The sequence below is a fragment of the Ovis aries genome, chromosome 11 (assembly GCF_016772045.2).
Source record: "Ovis aries strain OAR_USU_Benz2616 breed Rambouillet chromosome 11, ARS-UI_Ramb_v3.0, whole genome shotgun sequence".
Classification (NCBI taxonomy): domain Eukaryota; kingdom Metazoa; phylum Chordata; class Mammalia; order Artiodactyla; family Bovidae; genus Ovis; species Ovis aries.
This window is the reverse complement of record NC_056064.1, coordinates 6967963-6986021: the sequence shown is the minus strand read 5'-3', so window position 1 is coordinate 6986021 and position 18059 is coordinate 6967963. Positions and strand designations below refer to the sequence as shown.

Here is an 18059-nt window from a genome sequence, read left to right as displayed (position 1 = left end):
CCTGATGTGTATGTGTGGACCTGAATTGAAAGTCTTTGACTCAAACCATGTTTCGTCATAGCAGTGCAGTTATATCATAGACTAAAAATGTCCACTGTATGGGGAACTCATTAAATGGCCACAGTCACATTCAGGCATCTTGGGAGTGTTATGGCCAATATTATCAGTCATGTGGCACAGAAAAGCTACAAGAAAGCTAAATGATTGCCAGTACCACACAGTAGAGGACCCAGCACCCTCGAGTCTCCGTCTGCAAGTCTGATTCAGGCTTCTCTGAATAACTCTCCCTCCTCTGGAAAAGAGCAATTGCTGTTCATCAGCTTTTGAGCATGTCAACTCCTTGGAGCAAGGGAAACTGGGAGACGTCATCCATTTATCCTCAAGAGATAAATTCAAATTCAGATGCCCAGGTCTCAAAATGAAACATCAGTCAGCTGCCTCGTCTCTTGCTAAATCTGGCAGCTGGGGAGCAATCCAAAGAGAGACTGCCTTCTATTCCACCCACCCATTCACTCCCACGCCCACAGGTCCTACAGTCCATTTGAACTGACGGAACGCTTGTTAATTGCCTCTTATTGGCCTGTTACAAGATGAAGCATAGGGAGGAGACAAAGCCTCCCTATTCACATTTTCAGTGGGCAGCAGGGGTCTCTGTAAAAATAGAGAACCCGGGGCCCAGGCTACCCATTTTTGAAAGTCAGGATGAGATCTTCTACCATTGAGAATCCCACATTATAATCACAATATTGCTTCCTGGGAGACCCTGTCAATTTCTCAAATGGTCTGTTAGAAATTTAGAGTCTATTTAATAAGTTAGCACTACTTAAAGTTACAGACCTTTTTCTGCTTTAAATTGATATGCACTTCACATTTTAATTTCAGTGTTTTTCCCAGTTGGAGTAAAGAGGGGGCAGGAAGACGGGGAGAGAGGAAAAAAAAGAAAGAGAAGGGGCAGTGCTTTTCATGAAAACATCAGTTCTTATATTTATGCTTTAGGAAAGCAAGGGGGAGGCAAGGACTGCAGCCTGATAACTGAACTTTCTGTTCAGAAGTCCCTCCTCTCCATTGGGCCTTAGCTAAGTTTCAGTAATTATTGCTCAGGCACATAGTCTTGGAGCTTTGCTTTCTCTCAGACTTGTACACAGTTCTAGGAAGGGTTGTTGCCAAAGCCATCATGTGATTTATTGACCCTCCACTGGGACAAGGGGGAACAGATATAACTTTGTGATTTTATTATAAGGAGGCTGGGTTAATATTTCTAGGTGAAACAAGCTACTATACCAAGTTCAAACATCTGAAGAGGGAGGTTAAGAAACCCTGAGTGTGGGGTGTAAGGATTATTCTGTCCTGGGGCTGTACAGACGTCGTCTGAGGCAGGGAGCAGGAGAAGAAAGGACACATTGTGACCCATTTCCAACACCTCCTGTGTGTAGAGGCGGAAGTTCCTTGCCTGCAGAGGGACACGCGCGGAGGAAAAATAGGAGAGTTACAACATGGCACTTACATAAACAACACCAAACTGGCATAAAACATCTGACAAAATTATATGACTTTAAGCTTGGAATTTTTATACAACATAAATATTAGGGTTCAGTCCATTTAATAATGCTATATAAAATCAAGATTTAAGGCAGTAATGTTCCACATAAACTCTGAAAACAACATTTATGCTTCTTATAAAAGCAGAAAATGATTGCGTTCTGTGGGCTTTTCAAAATGATGAATATAATTACATGAAGCAACAAAAATGGATTGAATTAAAAATCCACTAGTTTCAATTTAAGTTGGTTAAGGGGGGAAAATGTAGTTTCTGGCCAAGGACTGAGAAAATTTTACAAGTACCAAAAAAAAAAAAAAAAAAAAAAATGTCGTATGTACTCTTAGGCAGTTGGGCAGCCTGCTCCCAATGTATGCGTAGCCCAAGAGTCACCAATGAAATATGAGCTGCTTCAGACCTGCTAAGCCCAAGAAACCCTTTAATGGTATCTACTGTCAGAAGTTGAGCTGGCATTTTTTTTCCTCCTCCTGAGTATATGGCCACCCCTGGAATAATCCAGTTAACTCCCCTAGTGTCTTTATAGCATCTCATACAATTTATTCTTTTTCACCGTTAGCTGTTTTGGACTAGCTTTGCAACATTGACTTGTAATCAGAGTAGTACCCTAATGGAAGAACACTCTTGGCGTCTTTAATCTGTCCTCTTGTCTCCTTGGGTCAGAGGCCAGTTCAGGTTGTCTGTGGTTTAAAGAGAGCCAGTCACTCCTGTTACAGTGTCCCTGTTTGCAGGCTAAACTTGGCTTATTTTACTCGTGTGTATAGAAATAGTATGTGTGTGTATTGAGTGGAGAGAGATGGTAAATGCAAAAAGAAGAGAATCTAATGCTGCATGATATTAGCTCACTAGGCAAAACCTAGTAAACCTTGACTCTTGTCTTCTGAGCCAACAGTTTCTTTTTTAAAAGTTGCTTATTAGTGGAGGTGAGATCTGCACGTTTGGACTTAGACAAGACAATAATTTTGACAGTAAATTTTCTGTTTGTGGAAAGACAGCATGCAACAACCTTGGCCACTGCTCTAGGTTCATATTACCAGTCATCTGCTGTTCTTAAGGAAATCATTTGCAAATCTAACTGTACACTTATTTGTTTACTCCCCTTGCTTCACGCTCTCCTGAAGCTAAGAGCTGATGTCTTTCAGGGTGGGTTAGCCAATTTTCCCTTGTTTGACCAGACCACAATAGAGTGGGGTCTGGGAACTTTGGGAGACGTCAACCTGGAAGAGCTAGTGTAAAGGTACAAAAGTGTGCTCAGTGCCCGTGTGTAGGCATCAGACTGAAAACGTGCATGTAGGTGCAACGCGGCATGTGAGTCAATGAACAAAATGTATATACGTGTAATTTTTCACCGCTTGAGTTTTACACCATAACGCAGTTTCCATGAGTCATAAAAAGAAGAGAAAAATAATGATAAAGACTAGTACCTGATGTAGAGGTATATTGATCTGCTTAAGGAGAGCTTTCACTGCCATCTGGAGCTCGTAGAAGAACAATCGCATGGGGCAGTCAGGAGTATGATCCACACTTTCCATAGATTCCGAGCCAGAAAGCTTTTGGACCCATTCCCACTCCTCTCTGTATGTTGAGTCAAGTTAAAATTAGAAATACAACAAAAGTTCAGAACACAGCTCAGAACATTTTTAGTGTATATGTCCAGAACCTGAATAACCAATTTTTGGTGGTTAAAACTTGATGCAGTTCATGAAATTTGAACTTTTTGCCACCCAAATAGAGCTTAAAATGAGCTCTTTTCAAGTTTATTTCACCTATCAAACCACATATACCTCAGAACAGCAGGTCTGATTTGTAATGAATCAGTTTTTGAGATTGGAGCATTGAAATATTTTGAAATGATTTTTCTTTCCCTGAAGATCCCCTGTAAGTTCTAAGACCCTACATTTTACCACAGGGGCATCTGCTGGTTAATTCAGCAGTTGGCTAACCGCAGGACTCTGGTCCAACTCAGGCAAGGAACCACATGGCACATTTCAACCCTGGCCTGTTGTAATCGTGGGCACTATTTTGGTTTCTTTCCCTTTCCAAAAGCTTGAGGAGAATCACAAACAGGAACACCAGACAATTCCAATAAAAGGAACCAGGGGACACACATCACTGATTCTGTCCTCTTTTTAAACCAGTCATCTGCGTCTTTATTCTGCACGCTCTACCATCCTTCCTAGTGAACTTTTCCAAACATTCTGCAGAAAGGAAGGGGAAAGAAGGAAGGCGGGAGGAAAGCACATCTGATTTGTCCCCCAAAAGCTGCTCTTCAAAAGGATCTTGAAAAGATCAAGGGAAATACCTCTTGGGCAGCACTGTTTCTGTAAGGTGTTTTAGCACAAGTCTCTAAACAGATTCACTGGGCCCATTTGCTCCTGATGGCAAGGAGAAGCAATGTGCTCTCGGGAGCAGGCTAGGGAGGAAAGGAAAGCCCTGTTGTTCTGGGATGGAAAGAGAGGAGGTGCTAACGTGTTTCCCACCCTCGTGAAAATCCTCTGAGGGCTCTCCCTGATGGGTTACAGTCACCGGGCTCCAAGCTGTGAGCCAGAAAATGAAATTGATTGTGACAGAAGCTTTGCATCAGAATATACTCTCTTTTAACCAGCTCCCCTCTTAGGAAAGTTTCTGTTTTCATGATATCAGTTTCATTTCAATTCCCATACTGGAAAAGACTATGGAAAAATACACCCTTTGTCTCAATAAGAGGGGAAAAAAAGGAAAATTAAATCCCGCTTCAATCTGGGCATACTGTTGGCTTCACAAATAACTGAAATCTTTGAGAACCTGCTTGGGAACTCTATCTTTTCTTCCATCACTGACAGAGAACTAAATGAGGGGTGCTGACTAGCGTAAGTATGCACAAAATCGAAAGGACCACATTGCTGAAATAGTATCTGTAATCAATTTAGAAAATAAATCACCAGGAGGAATACCATTAGACATCCACCACTAACTAATCAGTGTAGCCTTTAAGGATGAGGGAGATGAAACTGGTACAATGAAGACTACTGGAATCTTTTGTAGAAATGAAACTTGGATCCTTGGCAAATGGAAATTCGTTGGTACAACCACTAAAAGATAGAATCGAAACCTTTAAGACACAAATCTAGAAAATGGGTGAAAGTACCCGCTGCAGAATCCACCCACAGATGAGCCTCTTGGGAAGGCCGGAGATTACTACTGCTGATTGTAGCAGTGGCCACCAGATGGCAGGCTTCAGGTCTAGGTGTGTGTGATAAGGGAAAGAAGAGAATATGGCAGCTGGTGAATGCTCTAAAGACCTCATGCGTCATCCTCATCGCCATCACTGTCACCAAGGCATATTTAGTAATATATTGTGAGGCACTACAGTTAATAAGGCCTTTGCACTTTAGGGACCAGATTTTAAATGACCAAATTAGAGTCTCCTTTGGTTAAGCAAATTTGTAGGTGCAACTTGGATGATCTCAACTGTCACCGAAGCCTGACAAATTCTTTTCCAAGTTCTTCTTCTATTCTCATCTAGTCTTTCCATGTTGAGCCCAATTCAGTTCATCTTAGTAGACGTTCAGAGGGCTCCTAGAGGGCTAGTCGTAAAGCTGGGTCCGATTACCAAGATTGGGCAACTTTTCCAAAGTTAACAGGGCAGTTCACCATAATGCCAAACCATAGAGCAGTTTCCAGAAACTCAGGCCTAGACTTCTTTTCTTCCCTAGAGAATCATATAGAGCATAGGAAACATACGAAGTCCTTAGTCAGGGGATTAGGCGTGGGAAGAATGAGAGTAGGGAGGGTCCTTTAAGATTATGGGGAAATCAGTCACTCTACTAGAACCCATTCACACAAGCGATTTTTTAAAATATGACTTTTTAGGTTATGGAGAAAAGATTTTGGAGATAGAAGTGTTGAAAGAAAAGGGCATCTGTTCACTAACCTGACTGTCAGTGGCTGCAGAGAGGAAAGTGAAAGGATAGCATCCTGTTTAAATGGGTGCGCTGCTTATCCTAATGTTAAAATCGAGGTATGCCTTTAAAGGTAACGAACCTGCCCGCAATGTGGGAGACCTGGCTTTGATCCCTGGGTTGGGAAGATCCCCAGGAGAAGGGCGTGGCAACCCTCTCCAGTCTTCTTGCCTGGAGAATTCCATGGACAGAGGAGTCTGATGGGCTATGGTTCATGGAGTCACAAAGAGTCGACACGACTGAGCGACTAACACTTTCACTTTCCTTACCCTAATGTCAAGACCGAGCGATGCCTTTGCCCCCGTGTGCTGGCCCCTGAAGGCGTCTCATCATAAAAACTTCACCCGGAGGCACATTTCAGTTTCCTTCTGGCACGTCAAACCCATCCGTTCAACCATTGTTTCATCACAAGAAAAACCCAAACTTCTCATAGCTTACTTGGAAATGTTATAGTTTTCACGGATCTTCACATGACAGAGAATGTTAGGCAGCTTTTGGGTAACAAGAACTTTGATCTGGTCCACAGAGCTACACAGCTTTAGGTAACCCAGATATAATCCAGGAGAGAGACGCTGATGACTCCTTTTGTGATAGGAGAGAATATCCTGTAGGATGAGAAATAAAACAAAAAATACATTAAAAGATAATCTCTTTTCATTTCTTAGGTACACTGTGTCATGAATTAAAGGAGCTGTAGCTAGGTGATTAGTTAGAAACCTTGGATATCACCATCATGACAGTTAACAATGTATTGCTGGTACAGCCATCTTAACCTTCAGGAGAATTAGCCTCCAAGGCAGGTAGGCAGTCAGTAATATTTTCTGCATGCTTATTTTCCTCAGATTTCTGCTCCACAAGTAGCTGTGTGAGTTGTGATTTGGAATGGGTTGGTGGTGGTAGAAGAAGGTACTAAAGAAAAATACAATTCATAATTTCTATCCTTGGAGGTTTATTGTTTAGCTGGGGCATAACTGTAAAAACTGATAAAGCAGTATAGAAAAGCCTCATTATTTCAGGACAATTGGTGTCAGGAAAAGGGTCAAAGTTTTATAGTAAGTAAGAGAAAAAGAGAATTTGACTGATTATCTTAAAAAATGAAACAAGTAATAGCAATATATCTTATTAACACTTGAGTTATAATTGGTCACTACTAAATTATATGATAGCTGGAATGCTCTTCCTAATATTTGACTTTCACAATGTGATGATGAACAGGATAATTGTTGCGAGAGGATTTGAAGGCTTCATATATTTTTTCCCACTGGCATAAACACTTGATCTTCAAGTCAGTCTCTTACATGATCCTTGTTCCTTGCGCGTTCTTCAGTTGTTAACTGGCCTACCTCTGCTAGATTCTCAGCTGTCGGGAGCTATGCGTGTTGTTGGATTAGGTCTCCTTGTCTTCATCAGCTTCACAAAATTTTGTAACTTTTACAAGCTTTTAAAGTTTACCTTGTAATAGATTTGCGTTGAATTTGCCTTGCGTTGCAAATTGTCCCGTCACGCTATTCGATAGGCAGCAGAGACTGAATGAAGTTGGGGCCACAGGAACTGCCAGCTTACTAAGGCTGTGACTTTTTTCTCTACGTGACTGCAGGGACTCAGATAATAAATATTTGGTGATATAGATGCTCCCTTTCCCCTATATCAGTAGGTAAGGCTTTGTATACATTTGAGCAGTGTGATGGTGAGAGAAAGCGGGCATGATGACTCAGGAAACTGATTCGAAGAGAAGGATTCCTGTATACCAGCGTTTAGCCTGTTTTCAAAGCGGGTGAAAAAGGGAATCAATGCTACCTCTAGGAAGGCAAAAAGGAAGAGGAAAAACAAGTATTTAGAATGGTATAGAATTCAGTATGGAACGGAAACGTATGAAGGAGTGACCCCTCCTCTGTAGATGAACCATTTGTAACATCTAACATGGGCTTCCCTCCTGCCTGCAATGCAGGAGAAGGGGAAGGGGATGGGGAAGTCGCTCAGTCGCATCCAACTCTTTGCGACCCCATGGACTGTAGCCTACCAGGCTCCTCCGTCCAGGGGATTCTCCAGGCAAGAATACTGGAGTGGGTTGCCATTTCCTTCTCCAGGGGATCTTCCCGACCCAGGGATTGAACCCAGGTCTCCCGCACTGGAGGCAGACGCTTTAACCTCTGAGCCACCAGGGAGACCTGGGTTCAATCCCTAGGTTGGGAAGATTATTACTCTATTATTCCTGCAGTGAGAATAACATACATTATTTTGTATTGTGTTCTTTTCACATCCTTATCAAGCATACTGAGATACAGATAGTATAGGAGACACTGGGGTTTCAGGTGAACCTGATATAATCCCTACTTTTCAAGAGCTTATGGAAAACAGGTCAGTAGAGGAATGATTACAATATACTGAAACCCGTTTATAATAGAGGCAATGTAGGCATACAGAGGAAGGAGTATTTAACTTATATTTTTCTTCTTTTATGTTGTTTGGTTGAACTAGATTATGAAATTAATGGCAGGGACTCTTTTTTTCAATTTCAGATTCTTTGGTACCCAGTACTATTTCTGCATATATCAGGTATGCCCCATGTGGCAATCAGGCCTTGTCTTTAAAACAGAATGTGTGAGAAAAGCAGAAAAGGGACACACAATTGGAAGGTGGACATAACTAGCATTATAGAAAAGCAAATAAGTAACTTTTATGATACATGGCAAAAGATAGACTTGAAAAATTTAACTTCATGATTAAGAAGAGAGGAGCTCATCTATCAGGTGATCGATAAGGCTGAATTTTTTCATCTTGTCTCTTCAGAGCAGATCACAGATAGTTAACTACAGGAAGTTCAGTCAAGGTGAAATTTTTGAGATATGAACAGGTAATCAAAGAGAAAGAAACAATTAATGAGAGAAGGGAAAATGGGAGTATTCACATCAGCAGAATTTGATGACATGCATGCTAGGGGTACTTGGTGTACAAGCAGATGTGGCCACAGACCCACAGGTCATTATTTTTGAGAAGTGATGGAGAACTGGAAAAGTCCCTAAAGACTGGAAAAGGGCAAATATGTCTATCTTTGAAATAGGAAGGGGAGAAACACAGAACGGCCCTGGTAATTAAAGACCACCAACTTATTGATCTTTGGGAAGAATGAGAGTGAGCTATCAAGCAATCGATTTGCAGTCCCTAGGAGGCCCTGAGACACTACTTAAGAGTCAACATGGTTTTGTGATGGGCAAATCATATGGACAACTCTAATTTCTAAGAGCAAAAGAACAGAATCCATAGACCGGGGAGATGTCTCCAGTATAATCTGCAAGCTGAACATCAGGGTTGAAGATTTGCGGATGATGGGGATACTACGGCGATAGTAGGACATAGTGATGGCGCAGCGGAGACTGGTCCTGAGAGCCAGTCTGTTCAGCATATTTATTGATGTTCCAGACAAATAAAGAATGTGTGTATCAAATTTGTGGGTCCAAAGTTTGGTGTGGTTTTGATTTTCTGGAAAATAGTAATAAAGCTCTGAATGACCCTATGCATTGGAAAAATAAGCCTATCGTAATTAGGGTTGAAACTTAATAAGAAAATGTGCTTGTAAAGACCCAAACGCAAGAGTAAAAATATAGGATGGGTATGAGTATAAGAAAAAACATGTGGGGGTCAGAACTGACCACAAATAGAAAGTGAGTTGGGAACATACTGTGGTTACGTAAAAAACAATGTCACTCTGGGATGGAGTAATTCACTCTTTCATTCAATTTTGTAATGACTATTACTGAGCATCTACTATATTTTTCCTGCCTTTACATAGTCATTTATCCTTCATTAGTCAGAATGTTTTCGGAGCCTGTGAAATGCATGGGAAGAGAAAGAGCTGTCCTGTTCACATGATCTGAGGTGCATTAGAAAGGCCTCCTGAGTGAGTGAGTGCAACTCGCTTAGTCGTGTCCGACTCTGCGACCCCATGGGCTATACAGTCCATGGAATTCTCCAGGCCAGAATACTGGAGTGGGTAACCTTTCCCTTCTCCAGGGGATCTTCCCGACCCAGGGATCGAAGCCAGGTCTCCCGCCTTGCAGGCGGATTCTTTACCAGCTGAGCCACCAGGGAAGCCAGAAAGGCCTCCTAAGCCAAATCAAATGCCTCTGGGTTTATGTATTGCCTGATTTGACCTCTAATCTGCATTGCCAGTCTCTATTTCCACGACAGTCCTCTTGTGTCTCTTACCTCCAGCCAAAATGGATTGCTTTTCCCTTTCTCATATATAGCCTAATCTCTCTTCTTTGATTCTTGATTGGTTCATGAATTCAGTCATTCTGCCAGCTCTCATTGAGTACCTAGAGGAGGAAATGGCAACCCACTCCAGTATTCTTGCCTGGAAACTCCCATGGACCGAGGAGCCTGGTGGGCTACAGTCCATGGGGTGGCGAAGAGTCGGACATGACTGAGCGCACTCTGCTACTACTGTGTATCAGGCGTTATGCTGGGATGTTAATGACCTCAAGGTCAACAGGACATGGTGCTTCCTTTCATGGAACTCATATTTCAGTTTGAGAGTGACAGGTAGATTTTTCTTAGCCTGGTGTGATGAAGGTTGGGTAATGTCCATTGCAGACGCAAGGGAGGGTGGGATCTGCTTTTCCAGCTTTTACCCTCTTTTCTTTTTTAACCATGCCCTCTATTTAATTATCTATTTAATTTCTTCCTCCCTCTCTTCTTTTCTGTCTTCCTTCCTTTCTTCTTCCCTCCCTCTCTTCTGTTTTTTTTTTTTTTTCTAATTGCCCTCCCCCCACCTTCTTTCTCTTTTTTTCTCTACCTTGTGAACTCACACTTCACGGCTCAGCCAAATGTCACCTCCTCTACAAAGCCTTCCCTGATATTTCCAGGTAGAATTAATAGTCACTTTGTCTGTGTTTTCATAGTACACTGTTTGTGCTGCTATCAGGCTCTGGTTTAATTCTGCCTTGTATTACCTTGATTTGTTTACATGTCTGTCTCCCTCCCTTGACTGAACTCCTTGAAAGCAAGGACCTTGACTTAATCATTTGTTTTTTCTATAGCACCTAGAAGAGTTCCTGGCACATAGTTGGTGCTGAAAAAATGTTTATTAAATATGAAGTGAGAGGCCCAGATGTAGTGGGGATCTGGGGCTGGACCTTGGGGAGATAACATGTTGTGCTGGTATAGAGGAAGGGGCTACTCATCTTCTCTTCATTGACCAGATATCCTGAGAACTTGTTAGAGGAGCAACATGAGTTGCTTTTCCATTGACTTTTGTTTGATTGGCTAAGGCATGGAAGCGGAATTGTCCAGGGTTAGCAGAGGTCATAAAACGGTGGTCAGTGGCCCAAGATGATACAGGCTGCCAAGAATGTAAAGTTTCTGAATTGTTTTCTAACTTTTAAAAAATAGAGCGATTTTATCCCAAATTCTGGACTTTTGACTTCTCTTTAAAAATTGAAAAAGACTTCAACATTGGGACCACTTTCTTCCACTGCAATTAGCTGCGGCTGAATAGGGCTGTTCTTCAGATGAGACAGGGGCTCTCCAGGTTACTGTAGACTTTATTACTTCCACTTTTTAATATTGAGATCTAACTCATATACCATAAAATTCACTCTTTCAAAGTATAAAATTCAGCAGTTTTTTTTTTACTAAAGTCACAGGGTTGTGCAACTATCAGCACTATCTAATTCCAGATTGTTTTCATCATTCCAGAAAGAATCCTTGCATTAATCAGCTGTCATTCATTCCACGGTCCCTCCTCTTCCTGCCTCTGGAACCACTCATCTACTTTCAGTCTCTATGGATTTGCCTGCACTGGGTATTTAATCGTGTAGCATTTTGTGGCTGGCTTTTTAAACTTAGCATAATGTTTTCATCCATGTGAGCATGGATCAGTACTTGACTCATTTTATGGCTGAATAATTTTCCATTGTATGAATGTGCCACTTTTGTTTATCCATTTATCAGTTTTTGGACGTTTAGGTTGTATCCCCTCTTTGGCTGTTGTGAATACTTCTGCCCTGAACACTGATGAGCAAGTTTTTGTGTGACCCCAGTTGTTTCTTCGGAGAAGGCAATGGCACCCCACACCAGTACTCTTGCCTGGAAAACCCCATGGACGGAGGAGCCTGGTAGGCTGCAGTCCATGGGGTCGCGAAGAGTTGGACACGACTGAGCGACTTCACTTTCACTTTTCACTTTCATGCATTGGAGAAGGAAATGGCAACCCACTCCAGTGTTCTTGCCTGGAGAATCCCAGGGACAGGGGAGCCTGGTGGGCTGCAGTCCATGGGGTCGCGAAGAGTTGGACACGACTGAGCGACTTCACTTTCACTTTTCACTTTCATGCATTGGAGAAGGCAATCGCAACCCACTCCAGTGTTCTTGCCTGGAGAATCCCAGGGACGGGGGAGCCTGGTGGGCTGCCGTCTATGGGGTTGCACAGTGTCGGACATGACTGAAGTGACTTAGCAGTTGTTTCTTATTCTCAGTCCAATTGACTCATTTCCATTAATCTTCCTGATTTCAGTAGTTTTAAACTCCTATGTTAGGTGATCCTAGGAGGCATAGCAGGAATGTGCAGGAAAATAGCAGAAAAGGACAGAAGAGGTAGTTGGTCCTGAGCACCTCGGGTGTAAAAAGAAGATCCTGGGTGTCTGCAGGTGACAGGAAATGTCTAAGGAGAACAAGAGAAGGAAAGCAGGGATAGGAAGATAGAGGCAAGCTTCTCTAGGACCACAGTTTTAAAAAGGGTCTAGAGAAAAAGAAGGGGGAGGTGAGTGAAGCATCCCTGCAGATGGGAAGGGCACCAGGCTAGGAGTCAGAAGACCTGTGTCCTGGGCCCACAAGCTCATTTTTGGCTGGTATGACCTTGGTGAGTTCCTTCCCTGAAATCCATAGCTTCATTTATGGATTGGACACAGATTTCCCACTCAGCCTCACTGGGTTTTCATGAGGGTCAAACAGATGTGACAAAGTGTTATAAACTTTAAAGTACAAGCGTCAGAGATTAATCTTCAGGAAAAAACCTCACCTGTGAGGTTTCTAGTTATTGAAGTGACCCCTGAAGATTATGGTCAGAGAAACTCAGCACCTGCGAGGGGCCTTTCTGATGGAAATACAGTTGACCCTTAAACAACCTGGGTTTGTATTGTGTGAGTCTAGTTATCAATGGATTTCAGTAAATATGGAAAAATATATGTGTAGAATAATGTGTACACTTGTGCAAGACTTGGATTGAAGTGGTTAGGCTATCCTTACATAGGCATAAGGTGAGGAATATTTAATGTAAAATTAGTAATATTTTAGTTTTCTTACTGGTTTATAACTTTGCTTTCAACGAATTACATTACCACGTAGTATATTTCCTCTCTCATAATTGGAGAAACTGCCTATAAGCCTATCATCACATTAGATTTTTTAAAAAAAGTAACAGTGTTTCCAATACTGTATTATGAGTGTGACTGTAACACTGTATGCCATAAAAATTTCATGACCATTCATTAGCCTATAGGCTAGGCTACTGTGAAACATACATACATACATACATTGGATTGATTAGGCTACCACAAAGCAATCATACTGCTGCTTCTTTATTATCAATGTGTGAATTATTATACTTAATAAATAAATATGAATTTCTTTTTCACATTACTTTTTCATTTTTGATGTCTAGCAAGGACAGGAAAGCCTGGCCTGCTGCAGTCCATGGGGTCACAAAGAGTCGGACTTGACTGAGCAACTGAACATCACCAGTTTGTAATAGGTATAACATCTACAGTGTTTTGTATAAGACAGTGTTTTGATAGGTACTGACAGAGGATTCATCTTGTAAAGAGATGATATCAATTTATGGTATCGATAAATACAGTATAATGATGCGTTTGAACTGTGGTGTTGGAGAAGACTCTTGAGAGTCCCTTGGACTGCAAGGAGATCCAACCAGTCCATTCTAAAGGAGATCAGCCCTGGGTATTCTTTGGAGGGAATGATGCTAAAGCTGAAACTCCGGTACTTTGGCCACCTCATGTGAAAAGTTGACTCATTGGAAAAGACTCTGATGCTAGGGGGGATTGGGGGCAGGAGAAGGGGACAACAGAGGATGAGATGGCTGGATGGCATCACTGACTCGATGGACGTGAGTCTGAGTGAACTCTGGGAGTTGGTGATGGACAGGGAGGCCTGGCGTGCTGCGAATCATGGGGTCGCAAAGAGTCGGACATGACTGAGCGACTGAACTGAACTGAACTGAACTGGAAGTGTATTTTCTTTTCCTTATGATTTTCTTAATAGCATTTTCTTTTCTCAATCTTATTATAAGAATATACTATATAATACATATAAAATGTGCTAATCAATTATTTATGTTATTGGTAAAGCTTCTGGTCAGTGATAGGGTATTAGTAGTTAAATTTTGGAAGAGTCAAAAGTTATACGTGAATTCACTGCTGGAGGTGGGCTTATTGGCACCCCTAACTCCTGCGATGTTTGTTCAAGGGTCAGCTGTGCTTTCATTGCCAGTTACTTTGCTCAGGGGGGTTCTGACTTGTCTGTACTAACTCCCTTTTCCTTCCCAGGAAAGTGTGGGAAGGGTTTCTCTTTCCCTTCCAGATACACAAGAGACGCCTTCTATGAAGGTCTGATGCTTGAGAGGGTCAGGAATTTAAATGGGTTAGACCCTGGAAGTTCCCTGGGGCCCTAAAGGATTAGTACATTAGTTGTGGGCCCAGATTGTGTTAAAGCCCTTATCTGTTTTAAAAATTCCATCGTGGATCACATAGTCTTTATTTTTAGTCTAAATTTATACAGTTTTTCCTTACTTCTTATGTAAAGGAGAGGAAGTAGTGAAATACTCCAAGGGTTGAATGAACCAGTACCTAAGGTCCCCTGGGAGAGTAGGGATGAGGAGGCGATGAACTGGGTGTGCCCTGAGGAGAACCTAGTATTGGTTGGATTTTTCTGAGTAGAGAAATAATAAAAAATAACTAACAGCTCAGCTATTTAGAATACTAAAAGATGATACTGTTAAAGTGCTGCACTCAGTATGTCAGCAACTTTGGAAACCTCAACAGTGGCCATATGACTGGAAAAGATCAGTTATCCTTCCAATCCCAAAGAAGGACAGTGACAAAGAATGTCAACTACCATACAATTGTGATCATTTCACAAGCTAGCAAGGTCATGTTTAAAATTCTTCAACCTAGGCTTCAGTAGTATGTGAACTAAGATCTTTCAGATGTACAAGCTGGGTTTCAAAGAGACAGAGGAACCAGAGATCAAATAGCCAATATTCACTGGAATATTGGCTATTTGAAAACAAAGGAATTCCAGAAAAACATCTACTTCTGCTTCATTGACTATGTTAAAACCTTTGATTGTGTGGATCACAACAAACTATGGAAAATTCTTGAGAGATGGGAATACCAGGCAGACCACCTTACCTGTCTCCTGAGAAACCTGTATTCAGGTCAAGAAACAATAGTTGGAGCCAGACATGGAATAATAGACTGGTTCAAAATTGGGAAACATATACAACAAGGCTGTATATTGTCACCCTGTTTATTTAACTTGTATGCAGAGCACATTATTGGAAATGCTGGACTGGATGGCTCACAAGGTGGAATCAAGATTGCCAGGAGAAATATCAACGACAATATGCTGATGATACCACTCTAATGGCAGAAAGTGGAGAGGAACTAAAAAGTCTTTTGAGGGTGAAAGGAGAAAGTGAAAAAGAGGAGAGTAAAAAAGCTGACTTAAAACCCAACTTTAGAAAAGCGAGATCGTGGCATCTAATGCCAATCGCTTTATAGCAAATAGAAGGGGAAAAAGTGGAAACAATGGCAGATTTTATTTCCTTGGGCTCAAAAATCACTGCAGATGGTGACTGCAGCCGTAAAATTAAATGGCACTTGCTCCTTGGAAGGAAAGCTATGACAAACCTAGACAGTGTATTAAAAAGCAGAGATATCACTTTGCCAACAAAGGTCCATATAGTCAAAGCTATGGCTTTTTCAGTAGTCATGTACGGATGTGAGAGTTGGACCGTAAAGGAAAGGAGCTGAAGAATTGATGCTTTTGAATTATGGTGCTGGAGAAGACTCTTGAGATTCCCTTGGATAGCAAGGAGATCAAACCAATCAATCCTAAAGGAAATAAATCCTGAATATTTATTGGAGGGACTGATGCTGAAGCTGCAATACTTTGGCCACCTGATACAAAGAGCTGACTCATTGAAAAAGACCCTGATGCTGGGAAAGATAGAAGGCAAATGGAGAAGGGGGTGACAGAGGATGAGACGGTTGGATAGCATCACCAACTTAATGGACATGAATTTGAGCAAACTCCAGGAGACAGCGAGGGACAGGGAAGCCTGGCCTGCTGTAATCTGTGGGGTCACAAAGAGTCAGACACAGCTTAGCGACCGGTCAGTAACAACAACAACAGCATTTACTAAGCATTCACTTTGCGCTGTTCTTCTAATGCTTTACATATTTAACTCACTTAATCCTCATTAGAGACCCATGAAGTAGGTTTTATTTTCAGAAGAGGAAGGACAGGGGGTAAGAAATTAAATAACTTGCTCTAGTGACATAAACAAAAACGGTGGAGTCAAGACTCATACTGTCAGCCTTGTTCCATAGCAGTGCCTCAAAATGCGGTGTGATGAAACAGAAAGAAGCTCAGGCTTCCAATCAGAAGGCCTAGTGGTCATCGCTCGAGTGACCCTAAGAAAAAAGAATGGGCCTGTGGCCTGTAATTGTGGGAACTATCCAGCCTCCTTTGGTCAATACCAAGATCTGTCTCTATGTTGAGTTGGTGGGGCTACCTCCTAACGTAATTAAATGTTAAGTCTAAGAGTGATTACCCTAGGGATTTTATTCACCCATTTCCTCTTTAGTGTGAGACCTGTATGGGAAGGAGGGGAGAGAGAAAAAGTAGAAGGGGGAAAAAGGAGAAGTAGGGGGTGGGTGGGAATGACATCAAGCAAGAATGTGCCAGTCAGCGGGGGTAAATTTTCCACTTGGATCTGTGTGGAAACCTGATCTTGCCTCTATTTTTGGTCTCCTCTAACAACTTTTTGCCAGATTGGAATTTTTCTGCACCTGTAACACATTTTTAATGTAATAAGTCTAGGAGAAACCAGGTATTATATCATGCTGGGGCCTGTGATGTGTTTCGTTTCTAGGAGCAAAGGTAGCCCAGACTCCAGTTTATCCCTATAAGGGATTAGTGTATTAGTCACCCTGTAAAAGCTCAATTTATTATGATTTTTTAAATGTTTCTTTTAGCACTTACTTATAAAAGGTGAAAGGGGAACCACGAATGTGTCTGCGTTCTCTGCTCCCACCTACACCTACACACACACACACACACACACACACACACACACACACACAGCATCACCTTCTATAAATTTCATATGAACCCAAATTCCATGAAACCAAATCCAGAGGTATTGGCTTTGACCAGTTAGCTTACCTTTGCTGTGATGGACTTTATCCTGGTCTGGGCCAGAAAAGTACAGAAAGGTGAGATTATTGTACAAGCCACCCCTCAGTGGAGGATGGACCTAAGTCAGCAGGCTAGTGGTTTAGCTGTTTAGGGTGATCATGTGGGGTTGCCGGGTCAAGGCTTAGGTTTGGCTTGTGAGACTGAGCCCTTTCCCATTATTCCAGATTGGCCATCTTGTGGATATATGCCATTGGTTATGTAGACCTTAAGGCAGTTGTTTCTCCTAGCTTTACCACGCAACTGGAGAGCTCTACAGAACTTGTTCTCATCACTGGTTTAAAAGAAGGAAAAAACAAAACCAAACCACAGCTTGAAGCCCATGTTCGCATAAGAGCATGTGAGGGCACTTCCCTGGTGGTCCAGGGGTTAAGAACCTGCCTTCTAATGCAGGGCATGTGGGTTTGATCCCTGGTCAGGGAGCTGACACCCCACAAGCCGTGGGGCAACTAGACCCAGCACGACAAAAAAGAAAAGAAAAGAGAGTGTGTGAGAGACAGAGAAGAAGCGAGAGAGAGCACCCGAGGCGGTGGGGCGGCACGGAGTGAGCGCGGAGCTTGGAGCACAAGTCAGCGCAAGATTCCAGCTCTGCCATCCAGGCCGGAGGCTGGATCTCAGCTGCCTGGTGTCTGCATCTCCGTGACTATTTAGTTCTCTCTCCCGTCCCCCACTCACCAAAATCCTAACTCCTGCCCCCAAATGTGCTGTTACAATGGTAGGAAGAAGCCTGCTTCCAGGAGAAGATCTGAATTCAGATTTCAGCTCTGCCATCTTCTAGCTGTATGTTTAGGGGCAAATCCAAGTTTGATGGCGCCTGAAAATAACTCCCTTTTTGATGCTTTCCTTAAGGAAAAGGATAGAAAATTATAAATGTGAAGTTGTTAGGGCCTTTGAAGGGGCTTGTAGAAGTGAAGAACTGAAGGATGTTTCTGCATCTGTCCTATGTGTGGAATGCAAACAATGATATGTCTCTGGACCTTTTCTTTCCATTAGTGCATATGTAACTGGCTCTTGGTATGTTTCACTAGAGGTTCAATTAAGTGAGTTTGGAACTTGCAGTGTTTTGC

General features: G+C 42.2%; 1 protein-coding gene across 1 annotated transcript in view; it reads right to left on the bottom strand.

Annotated features, from left to right (window-relative positions):
* The window catches only part of ANKFN1 (ankyrin repeat and fibronectin type III domain containing 1), a 393710-nt gene that overhangs the window by 39659 nt on the left and 335992 nt on the right, over nucleotides 1–18059 (bottom strand). Inside the window, exons 15-17 of the mRNA XM_060395103.1 lie at nucleotides 5935–6101; nucleotides 2980–3130; nucleotides 1282–1450 (exon numbers count right to left, since the gene is read on the bottom strand). Coding sequence (XP_060251086.1) covers nucleotides 1282–1450; nucleotides 2980–3130; nucleotides 5935–6101 — 487 coding nt within the window. The remainder of the gene's footprint in view (nucleotides 1–1281; nucleotides 1451–2979; nucleotides 3131–5934; nucleotides 6102–18059) is intronic.